General features: G+C 33.7%; 2 protein-coding genes across 2 annotated transcripts in view; both read right to left on the reverse strand.

The window, feature by feature from the left end:
- Positions 1-375: 375 nt before the first annotated feature.
- On the reverse strand, positions 376-4,298 carry LOC128191820 (uncharacterized protein K02A2.6-like). The gene is made up of 2 exons (XM_052864136.1): positions 3,360-4,298; positions 376-2,580 (listed from the first exon to the last, which is right to left on the reverse strand). The coding sequence occupies exons 1-2, from the start codon at positions 4,296-4,298 to the stop codon at positions 376-378; spliced, it is 3,144 nt and encodes a 1,047-aa protein (XP_052720096.1).
- A 10,116-nt stretch (positions 4,299-14,414) lies between these two features.
- Positions 14,415-20,360, reverse strand: part of LOC128180799 (signal transducer and activator of transcription 5B-like) — a 160,785-nt gene continuing 154,839 nt past the window's right edge. Inside the window, exons 22-23 of the mRNA XM_052848956.1 lie at positions 20,234-20,335; positions 14,415-19,464 (exon numbers count right to left, since the gene is read on the reverse strand). Of these exons, the coding sequence (XP_052704916.1) occupies positions 19,257-19,464; positions 20,234-20,335 (310 nt within the window). The 3' untranslated portion in view covers positions 14,415-19,256. The remainder of the gene's footprint in view (positions 19,465-20,233; positions 20,336-20,360) is intronic.

The following is a 20,360-nucleotide window of genomic DNA, read 5'->3' on the forward strand; positions in this document are numbered from 1 at the left end:
CAGCATGGCTATTTTCCCGTGCCCAATCCCCGGATGATACTCTCAAACAATACACACAAAGCACCATAACTCTTACTCACATCATACTCATACATTCATACACAAACAGTTACTTCCCTTAGACCATATAAATATACTACAATACCCCCCTTTGCAAGATTTAACTATTATACTGAAAAACATATTAATAATCAGATTTCTCATTCTTAATAAGATCACTGTCCAATATTTCTGAAAAACATTCACAATTTTTTTACATTTAGTAATGAGTCACAGTTCACAGTCCATTATAAAGAGTCTACAAAATTTACAAAGACAGTCACAGTTCACAGTCCATGATACATATAATTTCACACGGAAACACACGGACACGGCTCACATTTTAAAGTCCTTAAAACGTTGCGGAACTGTCTTTACACGGGTTGACCTTCTCAAGACTGGCTCTGTTGGTTTTCTTGCGATAGGTTCCCTCACAGAAGGCTGTCCTTCATCACCTGTATCAGCGGATACAATGATCGGTTCACTGTAAGTCTCTGGAATATCGGACACATCACTTTCTGAAGTTCCCGGTTCTTGATACTTTTTCACAAACTCGCTATTCCTCTTCAATGTGACTCCTTCTGGTGATTCAACAACACAGCTGTTTCCAGTTTTCTGTACCAAAGTATATGGCTCTGCATGGTATGGAGTGTCCATTTTGTCTTTGACTGCTTTCTTCAAAAGGACTGAATCTCCAGGCTCTAAATCGCAATCCACTGCACCACGTTTCTCATCAACATACAGCTTGTTTCTGTACTTTGAATACACATCCTTACCTCGCATTTCTTCATCAAACACATTTTCTTGTAGATTCTCTACTTGCGGTAATTTTGTTCTCAGTTTACGGCGGAACATCAATTCTGCTGGCGACACCCCAGTTGTACTGTGTGGAGTTGTTCGATATGCAAACAAGTATTTCCGGATTTCTTTCTTCCAATTCTTAGATTCTGCTTGTGCAATTCTAATCCTTTTCATCAATGACCGGTTTTGACGTTCAACTTCCCCGTTTGCAGCCGGATGTAATGGTGTAACTGCTCTGTGTTTGATGCAGTTATCTGTCAAATAATCCTCAAATAACTTAGACTTGAATTGTGGTCCATTATCAGATGTAATTTGATATGGAATTCCGTGTCTACAAAACATTCCCTCTAGAGCATCAATGATTTTCTCACTTGTAATGTCTTTGGTAATTTCAATTTCATAATAACGGCTGAAGTAGTCCACTACAACTAACACATATTGTCCTGATGTTAATGGTCCCAGTAAGTCAATTGCCAATTCTTGCCAAGGTCCCGTCGGTAAAGGTGTTGGATATGCACTAGTAATCTGACATCCATGACATGATTTCACGTACTTTTCCACTTCTTTATCCATACCAGGCCACCAAACTTTCGTCCTAAGTTGTTGTTTTGTCCCAACAATGCCCAAGTGCCCCTGGTGTGCTAACTGAACACACTGTTTTCTCAAACTTCTCGGAATCACAATCCTAGATCCACGTAACACAAGGTATCCAATAGAACAAAATTCATCTCTGAATGGAAAATAGTCAACACACGATTTTTCCCATTCCCCTTCTTTAATGAATCTACGAATTCTGACAAGTTCTTCGTCCCTCTTTGAAACTTCTTCTACTTCTCGAGTAGACAATGCATGAGGCGTAGCTTCCCTCGCTATAAATTTCACATATTGTTCAGTCTCCATAGAGTTACTGTTTTCCACAGGTTTGTTTTCCACCAAACGTGACAATGCATCTGCAATATTCTGATGTCCAGGTAAGTAACGCACTTTGAAATTGTATGCCATAAGTTTCAACAACCAGCGTTCAATTCGTGCATTTGGTCGAGATTTTCTTCCATAAAGAACTTCTAATGGCTTGTGATCTGTAATCAGCTCAAACTCTACACCATACAAGTAAATATGGAACTTCTCACATGCCCACACAACTGCCAGAGCTTCTTTCTCTGTTGTCGAATAATTGCGTTCTGCCACAGACAATGTACGGCTTGCATAACAGATGACTCTCGTTTCACCTTTGTGCACTTGAAGTAAGACTGCCCCAAGGCCTACATTGCTAGCATCTGTCACTAACTGTGTTTTTTCTGCATCTAACCTGTAGTGTCCTAAAGTTTCCACATTTGGCAAACAACGTTTCAACGTATCAAAACTCTTCTTCTGTTCATGTCCCCATACGAAGTTCACATTCTTCTTTGTCAATCTCCTCAGCGGTTCTGACACAGTCGCTAGGTTTGGTATATATCGTGCACTAAAGTTTACAAGTCCAAGGAAACTTTTCACTTCAGATCCACTTGTTGGCTCTTTTGCATCCAGTAATGACTTGATCCTGTCACTTGTTGGCCCAATACCATTCTTAGACATCACATGACCCATGAATGTTATTTTGTTCATGCTAAATTCACACTTTGCTTGGTTCAGCGTAAGTCCTTTTTCTTTAATTCTCTGCAATGCTTTACAAAGTCTTTTATCATGTTCTGCTTTGTCACGCCCATGGATCACAATATCATCGGAAATGTTTTGTACTCCCTCACAATCATGTAATACTTGTGAAATCACTTGCTGATATTTTTCTGGTGCTGATGAAATACCATCTTCGCTAGCCAAGGGTTTTCGGTCCACTCTGCTCCCCATAAACCCTTGGCGGATTTCATTACGAAAACTCGGTGACAAGCTCCGTTTTATGATTGGCTGCAGCTGCGAGTAGCTGATCCAATCGCAGTGCTTGTAAATATAAACTTTAAAAGAAAACACATGTGTGATCTTTGGTAAAACATTCGGTGCTTTTAACAAGTTAAGGCACAAGTTCTCGAGTACAGTGCCTCCCCAACGATGGTCTAACCAGATCGCTTTAAAAACCTACATATTTTACCGGGATTATACATAGTTCTGCAAACTTGTCATTTTTATGCTCGCGTGATAGCATGGGAAGTAAACATGGCGAATGTAGAAGTTGCCTATCCCGTTAGTATATTCGTTCCTAATTTGGTGCTTTCCTTAGGTTATAACTTAATTCGTATTTAATAGCATCGTTAATTATGTACCGATGTTCGGTAGTCAACATGTTTTCAAATTGTATTAATGCCGTAGTGTATATATAACCCGTTGTTTAATTCGATTAAAATGTAAATATGCAAGGGGCGCAACTCAAGTTGCTCGCTAGATAACGCCACCACATCACCGAGTTTTCGTAATGAAATCCGCCAAGGGTTTATGGGGAGCAAAGTGGACCGAAAACCCTTGGCTAGCGAAGATGATGAAATACCAAACATCAGTCTTTTATATCTATACAGGCCTTTGTATGTTACAAATGTAGTGATCTCCCTTGAAGGTTCCTCCAACTCAATCTGATGGTATCCACTTCTAAGGTCCAACTTGCTAAACACTTCACTACCATTCACATTGTAGAGTATTTCGTCCACAGTCGGAATAGGGTGTCTTTCACGAATAATCGCAGCATTGGCTTGTCTCATGTCAACACACAATCTGATGTCACCATTGGATTTCGGTACAATAATGACTGGACTGACCCAAGGTGTAGGAGAATTCACTTTCTCAATGATATCCTGAGATTCAAGGTCATCAAGTTGCTCTCCAACTTTCTCTCTCAAACTGTATGGAATCCTGTACATAGCTTGCGCAACAGGTTTTACATCCTGATCAATATGCAGCTTTAACTTAAAGTTTTTCAGCTTTCCTATTCCTTGGAAACACTCTGGGTATTCACGAACAATGTCAAATGATTGTACACTGTTGACACCAAGTTTAAGAACTCCTAAATTCATAGCGGTATTTTTGCCTAGCAGAGCTGGTCCTTTTCCATTCAACACATAGAATTCTTCTTCACTACCGTTGCCTGTTTCCTCGATCAAGGTATGTGTTCGAAATTTTCCTAACAATTTCAGTGGTTCTGTAGAACTATATGCATTGAGTTTCTTCTCACATTTTTCAGAATAACATTTTAGGCGTTTCTTCTTGAGAGCTTCCCACAGTTCTTTGTCTATAATATTGGCTGATGCACCACTATCAATAACGAATTCCACTGGATATCCTCCAAGACTGACCGTAACTTTGTCTGACGACTTGTCCGATGTCTTCAGAATAAATGCAAACACATCTGAATCAGATTCCGACTCTACTGTATGAATCTGTCCTCCTCTTTGAGATTTCTGTGCCATACGTTTTCCTTGTTTTGCTTCGTTAAGCAGCAGCTCATGAAGTGTCCCACATTCCCACATTTCCTGCATTCCTTATCTTTTGCCGGACATGATGGATCTCTGGCTAAGTGTCCTTCTCGTCCACAACGAAAACACTTATTTCCATACTTTCTGTTCTCAAATCTACCAGTACGTTTTGGTTTATCTGTTTTAGGCCCACGTCCATGAATTTTATTTATTGATGCCACTAATTCGGTATCCATATGTCTTGCCTGTGCCTCTGTCATTTCAAATGTCGCAGCTATTGTCCTCAACTGTTCCAGTGTTAAGTCTTTTCCTTTCTCTAACAACTTAGCTCTGATTTTTTGAGACCTGCACTTTTCAATCACCTGATCCCGAAGTTGCTCATCCTGATTTGCAAAATCACAATATACTGCTTGCTGTCTAAGTTTCGTTATAAACTGTTCTACAGTTTCTTTATCACTTTGTGTCATCTTACGAAATACGTACCGTTCATATGGAACATTCACTTTGTTTTCAAAATGTTTATTTAACGTTTTGACAGCCACGGTATACACACTATCTTCTTGCTCTGCACGGACTTCATTCAGCGTATAATAAATATCCTGAACTTCTGGTCCTGCACAATGTAACAGTAAAGCTTTCCTTTGTTCAGGGTTACTCACCCCCTTTCCAACCGCAAAAAGTTCGAAAATTCTATGCCATCGTTTCCAAGACTGATTTAACTGTGACGGTTCTGCATTTGGGTCGAACTTCTGAACGCCATTCAGTTCAATAAGCGAAGCCATTGTAATTCTCCTCGTCGCCAGTGAAGAATATAACGAATTAAATCAATTCACGAATAGGTTTATTCATGACACATGTATACAAGTCCACATCATGCTCTCACGCACGCACATATCATCAGCATGGCTATTTTCCCGTGCCCAATCCCCGGATGATACTCTCAAACAATACACATAAAGCACCATAACTCTTACTCACATCATACTCATACATTCATACACAAACAGTTACTTCCCTTAGATCATATAAATATACTACAGTCCATATTATTATAAATTTAATAAATTATATTTATGAAATGGAATTTCATGAAATCGGAAACTACATTCGAATTACAACATAACATGATTATTACGCTGTTAAATTTTGTGATGTGTATATAAGAACACATATCTTTGTATTTGACGTGCTTATTTCAGTTATTATTTCTATTAGTTGATAATCCTGTTTTTACAGCAATCTTAAAATTAAATATTTTCATTAGATGAACTCGTATCAATGCAGAGCAATTTCATCTTCTCATTTTATAAGTTGACACGCATAGCGCCGTAAACTGTCAATACATGTGTATGTTTTAAATTGAGAAATGAACAAATGTCGGGAATCAACTAACAAATCTATTTTTCCATTCAATAATAAAATTATCATTCATATATCAAGTTGGTGCTGCGTTAAAGCACATGGAATCATAACGTGTTATCAGTATGCGTTTCCTGTGTATACATAAAAAGTTTAAGTAACGATCATTTTCTGTGTATACATGTAGTGATTAACAAACTCAGGGTAGAACACGACATGCCCTTGAGGGTTTTCACGCCTATTTACGACAAAAGAAAAAGTATATATCGCGTACGGCTTCGTCTAATAGCACACCACCTTGCAGGAGAGAGAGAGAGAGAGAGAGAGAGAGAGAGAGAGAGAGAGAGAGAGAGAGAGAGAGAGAGGCGTTTAGGCGTAATTTAACGTACACTTATGTGAAATATACTAATATCCAATACTAAATATTCATGAAATTAGTATTCATAAAAGAATATGGTACACTGTGATTGAATCCATCGTGCAATTTCAAATTTGAGTCCACGTGCTGCACCTGTCAATCAAATCAGCCCGCTAGCTCTACCACGTGTTTCCTCCATGATAAAGTTTCGTTCTATTAGTTTTATTTTTAATAAAGAAAATAAGAGGTATGTTTAACAGTTAAGTTTCTTTACAATGTTCGTGATGCATGATATACTGTGTTTAGAAAGTTTAATTCGTTGTGTTTTTTCTCTATCTCTCGTTTAGTTTACAATGGCGGTTTTTTGCGGGAAGGAACATCTTCAACACGTTTAGCGGTCAAAGAACGCAGTAAAATGAATCAATTATTTGATATAACTATTATTAACATTGTTTGATGTAGAATCCTTCTTGGTCAATCGTTACACAGATTATCTGCTACAACGTCACAATCAGCGTAAGGGGGAAAAGTTAAAATAACTCGTTTTAAAATTAAGGTACATGTATATCACTCCTATGTTTTGATTTCATTGCGCAGATGATCATTATATTTAAAATGAATATGATTTTATTTATTTAATCATCACAGATAGATTATTATTTCATAATTACACAACATTCATAAAGAAAATCCATTTGAATTCAAGAAACAAACAAGTTTTTTGGGGAACTATTTTTTCGTGCGGAAAGTTTTTTAGACGAAAATGACAGAAACAAGCAATTTTATGAATTTTCAATATACTTTTCTTTTTATTATACTTTATTCATTATTCACATTTTTAACATTTGATAGGTTTGTAACATATTTTATAGGTTCTGTGTGACATGTACAAAATCAAATCTTGAGAATGTGATAGCCGTTTAGCATAAAATCATGCATATATATAGAACGTCTGAATATTTTTTAGCCAAATTTTGCGAGAATTTTACCTTTGAAGCCCTATATCTAAAATTTGACATCGCTGACCCCCATGTTATATTATGTCAAAATGATACTGAATACATATTTAGGCAAACTGGATTAATCTTATAAAATTCTTGATATTCAAAAAGTTTTTATTTCACATCAAATTGTAACTATTATAGAAATTGTCTATTTTAAGTGCAAAAAGGTCACAAAGAAATTTATGCAGCTTTGTACAAATTTTTTTCGTAATCCCTCTATTCAGTGTGACCATTGTGCATAATTAAAAACAATATTTGAAGAAATAAGTTTGCTTAATCAAAAATACTGACAACAAATCCTAATCAGGATGAAATTGCATTTTAGGTGCAAAAAGGTCAAATTAAATGGGCCATAACTCAGAGGGATGGATACTGATCCCCCATTATCTTTGTATTCTTTAAGTTTGTTTTGTATACAGATTTCAATGATATACTTCTTAAGAAAATCTTGATACAACAACATTGAGGAGTGGGATACCTTAAGAAAAAAAAATATTGCTTGACTTTATGCATCAATTGTTTATTCTTTATTGTTTATTATGTTAGATAAAAAATATTGCGACTTTTTGAAAATTTATTTCAAACTCCGTAATCTACCGAGCTCATCCCGGAAAATCCCGAGCTCTCATGTACATATTAATGGAAGAGCCACAGTAACAGCCACAAGCGTGAACTTTGATTTTCGCTTGTGACGTTGCAGTTTACAGCGTTCAACGTTTGTGACGTCATAATAAAACTCGTCGATTTGACCTTTGACTTCTTGTTGCATTTAGAGGCATATGAAGATCACAGAATTTAATGGAAAAACACAGAATGTAAATATACATTGATAAACTGCAGCTTTATTCTTTCTCTTTTATAAATATGTGAATTTACCGATTTCAAGAGCAGAATAAAATAATAAGACTCATAAACAACCCCCTCCCCCAGCCATATCTCTTGCCATAGGTGTCATAAAATTTAACTAAAGATGACATTTTTTTTTTAAAATATGCAGTCATTTTCTTTATCATGTCAGTGGACATAAAAAAGATTTTTTAAAACATATACATTAACACTATATGAACATTTTGGCTTAACCCTGCAGTAAGAACCCCTACCCTATATACTATGACAGTTTTGGCCCCGCCCTGGGCCTACCCCAAAGGGCATGAAATTTACAATATTTGTAGAATGCTTCCTGGTCTACATAATTATGATTTCAGTTTTTGTAACAGATGTATGGGTGTAGAGAAAATTTTGAAACATTATATGCATTAAACCTAAACATCAATTATGGCCCTGCCCTTGAGTCAAAACCTCTCCCATGAAATTAACAATTTTGACAGAGGGCTTCTTGGTTTACATAATCATGATTTCAGTTTTTCTCATAGATATGCAGTATAGCGAGGCACGCATCTTTGTTGATAGAATTACCTCCCTTAGTTGTTTTGATTTACATAATTAAATGCTTGTTAATTCTCTCCAATCATAAATATATTATTGACTCTTCTTTACAATAATAATCATTGTATAAAAATTGTTCGATTTAGAGATAACAGAGGTTTCTATAAATAATACAGGCAGTATTATTTACTAGCATTTAAAATATAGCATGGATGAAACTAAACACCCATTTATTATTTAGAGCGGTTTATTTATATAAGGCTCTGTAAATTGGAGGAAAATCGTGTACGTGCATATATCCTGAGTACGGCTCTTTTGTTATCCAAGGTCTGATTCTACGCTGGCCCTTATTCCACAGTAACGCCAGACAGATAGTCTTACCCCCTGCAACGTTACAGTAGGAGTAGAGAAGAATATTCTTGAAAAATGGTCAAAATTTGCCCCTATGGTACAAGAGTCATGAAATTTTCAATTTTAGTTACCCTTGCCCCAAAGATGCATCATATTACGTTTGAAAAGAATTGGCCTGGTAGGTTTTAAGAAGAAGTAAACAACGTTCAATGGTCGGGGCGTGATCAAATTCAATAAAGCCCCCGAAGAGCTTTATTGTAGATTTGATCACGCCCCAACCGAAATTATCATCTCATAATATTCAAAGAATGATTACTTATTACTTATATTTATGTAATTTTAAGCCATCGTACGATTAAATATTTTTAAATATAAATAAGCAAACCCCGATCAATTTGACGTCATTAGTATTATGGGTTATATAGACTAGTACAAAATCGATACGTAGTGTTATCACAGGCAAAGGCACTGGAAAATGTAAATATAACATGTTACTGCACTGTATGATATAGGGTTCATTCATTTTGCTTACAAAAATTGTACAATATTTAGCTTGCATGGTATTAAAATGACTCATGGATAATGCAAATGGATTTTCTCTAAAAATATCTCAAATATAGCCTTTAAGTATCATACAAGATGCAATTGATTGGTTGATATAATAAATATTCCAGATAGGATATATTATAAAGATATTTAATTGAACATATAGCAAAATTAACATGATTTATCCTTTTACCTACTGTATTTAATTTTAAAATTTTCTATTCATGAGAACTTGGACTATATACCGGTATGTCTTTGATCTATCATGTTCATGATTAATTGCAATTCCAAAAAGACTCAATTATATACCTGACAATGATTATAGATAATGACCTAACATACATCTATTTGTTCTATATGTATGTTCTTTCAGATGAATGTCAAGAAACTGATTAACATTAACTGACAAGAGGAGACAATGAGAGCCCAACATCATTCTTCATCTCTGGTGAAGGGGAGAGTTGCTAAATTTGGGCGCACAGCAAAATGCAAGCAAAACAAAGAAAAAGACGGATGCTATAAATGCGGTGTTGGTTTCCCAGATCAGCACTTTTAATGAGGGACAAACATTGCACCTAAACGGAAGCAGGGCATCTAAAATATGCTGGAATCCTCATCTTCTTGGACTTAACACAATTTTCAAGGTTAGTAAATACAACTAAATTTTAATTACGATATTCCCCATGGTTTTCTTGTTTAAGTATGAACTAATTATACCCATGCTCGGAAGGAGAGTAGGTATATTGGTTTGCCTATGTGTGCCTGTTTGTCTATACAACAAATTTTGTCAAAGATATCTCAGCAACAATCGCAGATGTTTGAAATTTTAAATCAGCCTGTTAAGGCATGCCATACGGTAGGATTCATTTTTCAAAACATTAAATGTCAACTTCCCGTAACATGTAATGTTAACTATGCTTATTTGTATACACATTAGAGCAGGGTAACACTAGTGAGCATTGACTCACAGATATCTTGTTGTCATAATTTTAATAATATAGTAAATATTCTTGTGCTAAATGCAATTATAAACTGAAGAACTTTGGAGAAAAAAAAACAACTTTCATTTACAGTTAAATCACTTCATTTTCCATTAATTGTATGTAATAAACCGAAATAACCTTACAAATATTGTTAACCCATATCGTGTGATCTTCTTATATTTCTCATCCTTTATTTGCAAAATGCATTTATACTTTTGAAAATAAATTATTTAAGGTAAAACTTATTTCAAAATATTCTATAGATCAATTTTATTTTTAAATCAATGTTTTCTTTATTGGAAGTCAAGTATATTGTTATGAAATATTGCTTGAAAGCATATCCATTATTTAATTTTCATCAAAACATTTGAGATTATCCTGCTGAAAAAGACAGTTGTCATTGATATAATGGGTGCAAGACAATAGAAGTGAATTGAAATTGTTGTTACCACAAATGGCACACTCTAGGATTACACGCTTTCCAAAAACATATTTACAGCATGCAGCTATAAAGGGATTCTTTTGAAGTCTATGTTCTGTAATGGGGGAAGTTCTCTTGAAGATTCCATTAGTATTAAAATAAAAACTTAAAAGTTCAAAGTTCAAATGTCTTCAGTTCTAGAGACCTGTGATTTGACAGTACAACATGGAGCAATTGTTAAGGACACATAATTATACCCCCGCTCCGAAGGAGAGGGGGTATACTGTTTTACCCTTGTGTGTCTGTCTGTCTGTCCGTCCGTCTGTCCGTCTGTCCGTCCGTAACAAAAATTTCTGTCGCATTTATCTCAGCAACTATTTATCGCAGATGCTTGAAATTTTAACACATTGTTTGTTAAGGCATGCCATATCGTGGGATATATTTTTGTACCAATCAGACGTCAACTTCCTGTTAAATGACGACTTTGCTTAATTTTTAACTAAAACTTTCAAACAAATTTTCGTCAAAGATTTCTCAGCAACTGTTTATCGCAGATGCTTGAAATTTTTACACAGTATTTGTATAGGCATGCTATATCGTGGGATACATTTTTGTACCAATCAGACGTCAACTTCCTGTTAAATGATGACTTTGTTTATTTTTTGCCAAAATTTTCAAACAAATTTCCGTCAAAGAATTCTCAGCAACTATTTATTGCAGATGCTTGAAATTTTAACACACTATTTGTTTTGGCATGCTATATTGTGGGATATATTTTTGTATCAATCGGACGTCAACTTCCTGTTAAATGACGACTTTGCTTATTTTTTCACCAAAATTTTCAAACAAATTTTCGTCAAAGATTTCTCAGCAGCTATTTATCGCAGATGCTTGAAATTTTTACACAATATTTGTATAGGCATGCCATATTGTGGGATATTTTTCTGTACCAATCGGGTGTCAACTTCCTGTTAAATGACGACTTTGTTTATTTTTAGCCAAAATTTTCAAACAAATTTTCGTCTAAGATTTCTCAGCAGCTATTTATCGCAGATGCTTGAAATTTTAACACACTATTTGTTTTGGCATGCCATATTGTGGGATATATTTTTGTATCAATCGGACGTCAACTTCCTGTTAAATAATGAATTTGTTTATTTTTTGCCAAAATTTTCAAACAAATTTTCGTCAAAGATTTCTCAGCAGCTATTTATCGAAGATGCTTGAAATTTTTACACAGTGTTTGTTAAGGCATGCCATATCGTGGGATATATTTTTGTACCAATCGGACGTCATCTTTCTGTTAAATGAGTACTTTGTTTATTTTAGCCAAAATTTTCAAACAAATTTTCATCAAAGATTTATCAGCAGCTATTTATTGCAGATGCTTGTAATTTTTACACAGTATTTGTATAGGCATGCTATATCGTGGGATATATTTTTGTACCAATCAGACGTCAACTTCCTGTTAAATGACGACTTTGTTTATTTTTAGCCAAAATTTTCAAACAAATTTCCGTCAAAGATTTCTAAGCAACTATTTATCGCAGATGCTTGAAATTTTTACACAATATTGGTATAGACATAACATATCGTGGGATATATTTCTGTACCAATCGGGTGTCAACTTCCTGTTAAATGACGACTTTGTTTATTTTTAGCCAAAATTTTCAAACAAATTTTCGTCTAAGATTTCTCAGCAGCTATTTATCGCAGATGCTTGAAATTTTAACACACTATTTGTTTTGGTATGCCATATTGTGGGATATATTTTTGTATCAATCGGACGTCGACTTCCTGTTAAATAATGACTGATTATTTTTTGCTAAAATTTTCAAACAAATTTTCGTCAAAGATTTCTCAGCAGCCATTTATCGGAGATGCTTGAAATTTTTACACAGTGTTTGTTAAGGCATGTCATATCGTGGGATATATTTTTGTACCAATCGGACGTCATCTTCCTGTTAAATGAGTACTTTGTTTATTTTAGCCAAAATTTTCAAACAAATTTTCATCAAAGATTTCTCAGCAACTATTTATCGCAGATGCTTGAAATTTTAACACACTATTTGTTTAGGCATGCCATATTGTGGGATATATTTCTGTACCAATCGGATGCCAGCTTTCTGTTAAATGTCGACTTTGCTTATTTTGCATATTCACATCAGAGCGGGGGTATCACTAGTGAGCATTGGCTCACAGATATCTTGTTTGTACATTATTGAATATCAATCTATAGCTATCCATAAATTACTGGGGTTTTATATTGTATTGTAATTCTCAACATTTGCATATATGTTTGATCTTTGTAATTTAAAAATATGTGTGGTGTACAGTACAGTAAGTAAATTTTGTACATTTAAACATTTGTCAACAAAATGTATGAACTGCAATCTGAGGATCATTTAGAGGTCTGCAATTCTCCATATACAAAATGACTTTGAAATCATCCTGTTAAACTTGAGAATATATTAAGAAAACTTCAAAATCTCTTTATTGATTACCTTTTTACTACACATTGTCTAGATATTTTGTGTATTATTCTATAAAACTTATTTCTCAAGGCTATTGCTTCTCAGGTAAGCAAAGTGACACACAGACTACTTGATTGTGTAAAATACTGTAATCAAGTGGTGTACAAATGTAACTTCTGTATTTTGGTGAAACATTATTGTAAAGAATAGAATACTGCAGTTTCGGAAGTTCAGTTTACTAAGTTCTAATGCTATAACATTCTTTCATCATTTTGATGTCAAAATGAACATTTATAATAAATCGGCATAATAATGAAAATATATACTTGTTATTTCAACTTGCATACTGTGGAATCATTAGATTTAGTGGTGGCTCAATTTTCGTGGAATTCGTGGGTACCTCTTATCCACGAATTAACATCGTACACGAATTGATAAATTGGGTAATAAAATTATATTTCCTTTTGAAGGTATAAGAAAATACACGAAATTACAGATGTACCTCCCTACAAACCTGTAAAATCAAGAAATCCATGAAAATTGGCCCTCATGAATTTTAATGATTCCACAGTATCAGTATCAACTGTTATACAAATGTACTTAACAAAATAAATGTTTTGATGTTTAAATTGCTTTATCTCATTTAATTTTTATTTAAGGCATGATCCAGACTAATCTGGTGCAATAACTGAGTATTTCCACATTTACTACATGTATATACCTTAATTAACATATTAGAATAGTGTTTTATGTTATCAAACAAATTCTTAAGGAGAAAATAGTTATATTAACACTATGACATTGGCAACTTGCAATCATGTATTCCGCCTATCAGTACTTTGATTTTTAGTTAATTTGGGTGGTTTGCGACAAAAATGGTTGTGACCATTTTTAGACTTTATTGATCTCCTTAGAAGAAGCACTCAATATAATAAAACATAGGAAAATACCCCAGTTTATTAAACAACCAAATATTTGGATATTTTTTTAAATAGGCAATATCTTAATAGCTTAACAAATCGCATCTGAAATTTTTTGGCAGATCTAATGGCTAAATTTGTTGACAATTCAAACTCCCTGTTTTCTCATGATCAAAAAATTAACATATCTAAACAAAACATAGCTTTAATAATAAATTTTTATATGTAGTGTATACAAAAGATGAAATATATGATTAAAAATGACCAAAATTTGGACAAGGGCAACATTCAATAATTTCTATTAAAAGTTAGTTTTGTGTTGCACGTTATTAAGTACAGGTACAAATATGTTTTACATACTGAGTGATATAACAAACTATGATTTCATAGAGTTATTTATTCAAAATATTATTGCATATGAAAGAAAATTCTGCTACATTTGTATTAAACAAAATAAAAAGCTTTTAACAATATTATATTTCTTTTCTATTTACAATTATACATAAAACCATCTTCTTTCAACTAGGCCCATGGGCCACATCGCTCACCTGAGCAACAATAGGCATGATAAAATCAGCTTAATGGAGACAAAATCAAAATATTTTGACAATCAGGTGTAATACATTTCGATCCTGTATGAAAAAAATTCATTTTCCCCCTGAATATCCTTATGTTTATAATCAAGTCCCTTTTCTAGCAGGATGATTTTATGTGACATATCACATGTTGAACACTGCAGTTCTAAAAAAAGATCTTAAACAATTGTTTATATATGGGATATAACCCTTCATCAAACTCTGAACACCCTATGAGGCCCAAGAATCATCCAGGGGCCAGAGTCTAAACAATTTTAAAGAATAAGTGATATGTCAAAATGCTTGCATATAAGTAAAACCAATTGTGGTAACATTTCCAATTTTGCAAGCAATTAAAATGTTTTCCTTTGAACAATTGGATCCCAAATGGGGGCCCACCCTACTCCTCAAAATTTTGATTTTAACGTATATGAATATTTACATCTGAAGTTGCTTCTACTTAAGTTACAGCTTTTCTAAGCAAATGGTTTCTAAGAATATTTTTAAAAACTTAAATATAAATATTCCTATGTAAAAGTTTGACCCCCCCCCCCATTGTGGCCTACTTTACCCCCATGGGTCATAATTTTCACAAATTTGAATCTACACTACCTGAGGATACTTCCACACAAGTTCCAGTTATCATGGCTAATTGGTTTTTGAGAAGAAGATTTTTAAAGAATTACTCTATATATATTCCTATGTAAAAATTCAACCATCCCCCCCTTTGTGGCCCCACCCTACCTTCGGGGGTCATGATTTTCACAACTTTTAATCAACACTTCCTGCGGCTACTTCCACATCAGTTTCAGCTTTCCTGGCTGATTAGTTTCTGAGAACAAGATTTTTTAAGATTTACTCCTATATTTCTATGTAGAAATATGATCCCCCATTGGGTCCCCATACTACCTCTGAGGGTCATGATTTTCACAACTTTGAATCTACAATACTTGCGAATACTTCCACACAAGTTTGAGCTTTCCTGGCTGATTGGTGTCCGAGAAGAATTTTTCAAAATTCACTCTTTATATCTCTATGTAAAAATTCAACCCCCATTGTGACCACATCCTACCCCGGAACATGATTTTCACAACTTTAAATTTGCACTACCTGAATCTGTTTCTAATAAGTTTCACCTTTCCTGGCTGATTGGTGTCTGAGTAAAAGAGTTTCGAAGAATTACTCTATACTTTCCTATATAAAAATTTGCCCCCCCCCCCAATTGTGGCCCCAACCTACACTCGGGGTCATGATTTTCACAACTGTGAATTTACATGACCTCGATTTGCTTTCACTGCCTAATTGGTTACTAAAATATAAGATATATATGTATTCCTATGTAAAAAATCAATCCCACTTGTGGCCCCCATCTCCCCCTACCTGAGGATGCTAACCACACAAGTTTCGCCTTTCTTGGCCAAACGGTTCTTGAGAAGAAAAATTTACTCTACATATTCCAATGTAAAAATTGGACCCCTACTGTGCCCCCCCCTACCCCCCCCCCCCCCCCCCCCGGTCATGATTTTTACAACTTTGAATCTATACTACATACGAATGCTTCCACATAAGTTTCAGCTCTCCTCGCCTTATGGTTTATGAGAAAAAAAAATAAGATTTACTTTATATATTCCTATGTAAAAATTTGACCCGCATAGTGGCCCTACCCCTGGGGGTCATGATTTTTACAACTTTAAATCTACACTACCTGAGGGTGCTTCCACATAAGTTTCTAATTATCTGTCCTTTTAAAAGGGTGTGATCCTTATTTTTCACAACTTTGAAACCCCTTTGCCTAGGGGTGCTCTATGCCAAGTTTAGCTGAAATTGGCCTACTGGTTCTAGAGAAGATATCGAAAATGTGAAAAGTTTACAGACAGATGAACAGACAGACGACAGACAAAATGTGAACAGAAGAGCTCACTTTAGCTTTCAGCTCAGGTGAGCTAAAAACAGTAGCACAGAAATAAAACAAGGTTATTATTAAAATTTGATACCAAAATATATCCCTCACTAATTAATAACGTGACTGACATGATCAATAATTATTTCAATATTTAATTTAACCAATTCAATTTTAATTCAGTGCGTTATAATAGCACATTTACAAAATTCTCCATGGCGCAAATCAGCCATATGTCTAATGATCTCTTTCAGTGACACCCCTAGAACTTTTCCATTACCCAGTGGATTCTAACCTTGGTTTTTCTTCTCTCCTCTTAACAGAAGTGTTGACTAATCAATATTAAGATAATCTAAATATTCTCAAGTTGTTACCATAGTTTTAGAGAAAAATTCTCTCAGACTGGTATAAAAAAAGATATTTGAAAGTGAAAGGGGTACAAACCATCGCTAGCGAAAAATTATATTAAATTAATACAGATGCGCATGTACAATCTATGCATTTCTTTGTAACAAGCACATTTAAGAATAATATGGCAATTATATGGCACAGGAAAGGATTTTGAAACTTGCCTTCAACAACCATATTAATGATATTTGATTTAAGAAATGAAATAAAGTATATAAGTTTTATATTAAATCTAAACTAAATCCCACAAATGTTAGATGCAAAAGATAATACGATTTGCCTGTGCAATTGCAAGGTAAGAAAAATGACAACAAGTTAATGAATAAATTAAGGAATGTCAAACCAAGATATATTCAACTCATATAATATGAGGAAAACTATACATAAATAATTTTTTTTCCAACCAAAAAAAGAAAAAGAAGCATGCTACAACCAAAATTAAATTATAAAAAAAATACCAAAAATAAACCAAGCTGAAATGTATCGGTATTCAACCAGGTACACTGGCTTTTAACTCTTGGTTTTTTTTTTCATTTAAGTTTATTTTCTAAAAATTTCTATATTAAACTTGACAGAGTTTAAAGGTTATCTTAACTTCCTTTCTGTCATTTTGAAGAACTTTTTTGCAACATATAACTTTGAACATTATGGTTTTTCATGATAACATTAAATAATTAAACAAATTAAAATTTCTTCAATCTCAAAAACAAAACAATTCGTGCCATGATGAACAGCCAGTAAATATAATGACAAAAAACTTAGATTTGAATTCTACCCAAAGGGTACCCCAGTACAATAAATTTTTTAAAGAGGGTTATGACATTTTTTTTCAATAATTATTATTCACAAAATCAATAATAATTATTATTATTATTAACAAAAGTGTGGCAAATTAAATATATGTTTTATGCAAACTGAAAGTTGAAGGAACAAAAGCAATCTTGTTTTTGTGGTAAAATTTACTGTAAATATGCATACTCTGACTTTGTGGTATCTTGTGATTTCCTTGTTATTAAGCAATCTCCTGTTGGTTATTTCTCCCTCATAATCATTTTACAGTACATTGCATAATGACCTTTCAATTCTTTTATTTTTAGTTAGCTAGTAAGCAACTCCCCCCAAAAGATCTCATCAAAATTATCTGAGTATATTGTAAATGTTAAATCCCAAAATCATTCATCATTTCACAAAAGAACTATTCATCACAAAAATTGTCTGTAGAAGAAAGTGCATCAGTGAGAGATTATCCCACAAAACAAGATACATGTGTATATTACATGTCATTCAAACAAGAATGAGTCGTCTGGTTATTATAGACTGGTGATTAAATGGTTATACATGTACTAGTATATTGGCTAAAAAATACTTAGCAATTCACTTTCTCTTCACATTGATTAATTACAATAGTGCAATGCTGTCACAAAACTATTTTTCAGGACAGCATATATATCTTTTTTTGGACAGCATATACATCATTTCTAATTCACACGTGACAAAACACAAAAAATTTGAATCTGTTCAAGAATACATGTATATATTGTACATTATATTAATTCAATATTTTTCTTCATGGATAATATAGGATAGATGTATAATGTACAAAAGCAATTCTGGAACTCCATGAAAATTGAAATTTCTCAAACAACTAACATATACAAAACAAATTAATTTCTACAAGATTAATTTTCCTTATATACAGGTAAATATAAGTATCTCGAACGTGGGGTATTTAGAATACCTTACCAGAGTACTTATGTTGTATTCTACTGCTAGTGCCAAGATGCGATGTCTTGATTTGAAGAAATGCATGCCATTGGATTGAATTTATAGTTCATAAATTTTTACAAACATTATAATGTATTTCATGAGTAAAATAATCATAATCAAAATTATTCTCATTGAAGCTGATTACTTGTATATGAATAGCAGAAGAATTTGTTTGAAAGTAAAATTAACTTAGTAAACACACTTATATAAATCCCAGGATATTCTTAAGTTTTGTTGAGATCCCCGAAAGTTAGATACGGATATTAACCTAGCATTTACCCATAATCTTTTTCAGTTCAAAAGACATGATCTTATATGAATACCAATACATACATGTACACATATACATATTGCATAGTTTAAAAATAAAGCCGGACAGAAAAACTGACATAGAAAATGCATGCACATTTACAATTTGTATGTCTCCTTGAGTCAAGTACCCTTACATAAATACACGTAACACCACCATGTACTTATAGCACTTCGATATGTTTTGTTTCATTTCACACAAACATTTGTAAATAAATGCATTCATGTCTGCATTGCCTGAATACATAAAAAATGTTCGCTTATGTGGAACTATCCATATTACTTATGTTGCCATTCATGTTGCTGGCAACACTCATACTGGGGTTGTTGCTGAAATTCATAGCTGCTTCCACAAGAAAGTTACTGAGATTAATGTCATTCAGTTCAAACACGTTGTCAGCATTGTAGTCCATCCCGATGCCTGGCAACTCCTGGAGGTCGTACTGGTCCATATCCATGTAGTTTGTCCTGAAAATATCACCATAAATGTACTGTTTTTCTTTTAGCAACTATTTTAATGAAGCAATACGATAAATACTGTCATTTACTCTCCTGTTGCTTGTCAGGTTTAAAGAAGCATGTTAAATATTTCTACTTAAAATGAGGATTATAAGCTATTTAGAACTGGGTTAAAATCCAAGCATCGAAGGTAATATTTGTCTCTGTATCATTTTCTGAACGTTCATCTAAATTTGATTGATATGAAAAATCTAAAATTTTATTTTCCATTTAACATCTTTTTACTTTGCATGCATATACATGTATATAATCTACTATCGTAATTTACAATACACAGCTGGGTTTTTTCAGAAGGATGATAATTTTGGCTTTTAATAAGTTACATCACATTCCAAACCTAAAGCACCTGAATACATTGTATGGTCAACTTCACCGTATAATATTTTGAATTACCAAAATTACAAGTATTAAAATAAAAGCTGCACCATTATTTGAGAAGAAATGGTAAATTTCACATCTGTTGCAGAAACCCACTAAACAGTACATGTATTTCAAAAGTGATTTATATTTTACAAATTTGAAACTATACATCTACCAAATTAAATTGATGATCAATTTTCTGAAAAGATTGGTTAGATGATTATTTTTAAGAAAACAAAATATCAGTAGTTTTTGTAAACTAGTTCCAGTTTCAGTCAAAGATAGTCTAAAATAATTAACTCGCTACATGCATTTTCTAAATCATGTCAAAATACGAAAAAAGAAGAGTATGAATTACCCATCCCCTGTGGTACTGCCCACAGCATTGTGGGGAGACATGATTGGGGACTCTATGCCGTCAGGCTGGGGGGTCTGGGGGTTCTCATTACAGACAGCCACCCTACAAAACAGTGGTCACATAATAA

This window comes from Crassostrea angulata, chromosome 1 (assembly GCF_025612915.1).
Source record: "Crassostrea angulata isolate pt1a10 chromosome 1, ASM2561291v2, whole genome shotgun sequence".
Lineage (NCBI taxonomy): Eukaryota > Metazoa > Mollusca > Bivalvia > Ostreida > Ostreidae > Magallana > Magallana angulata.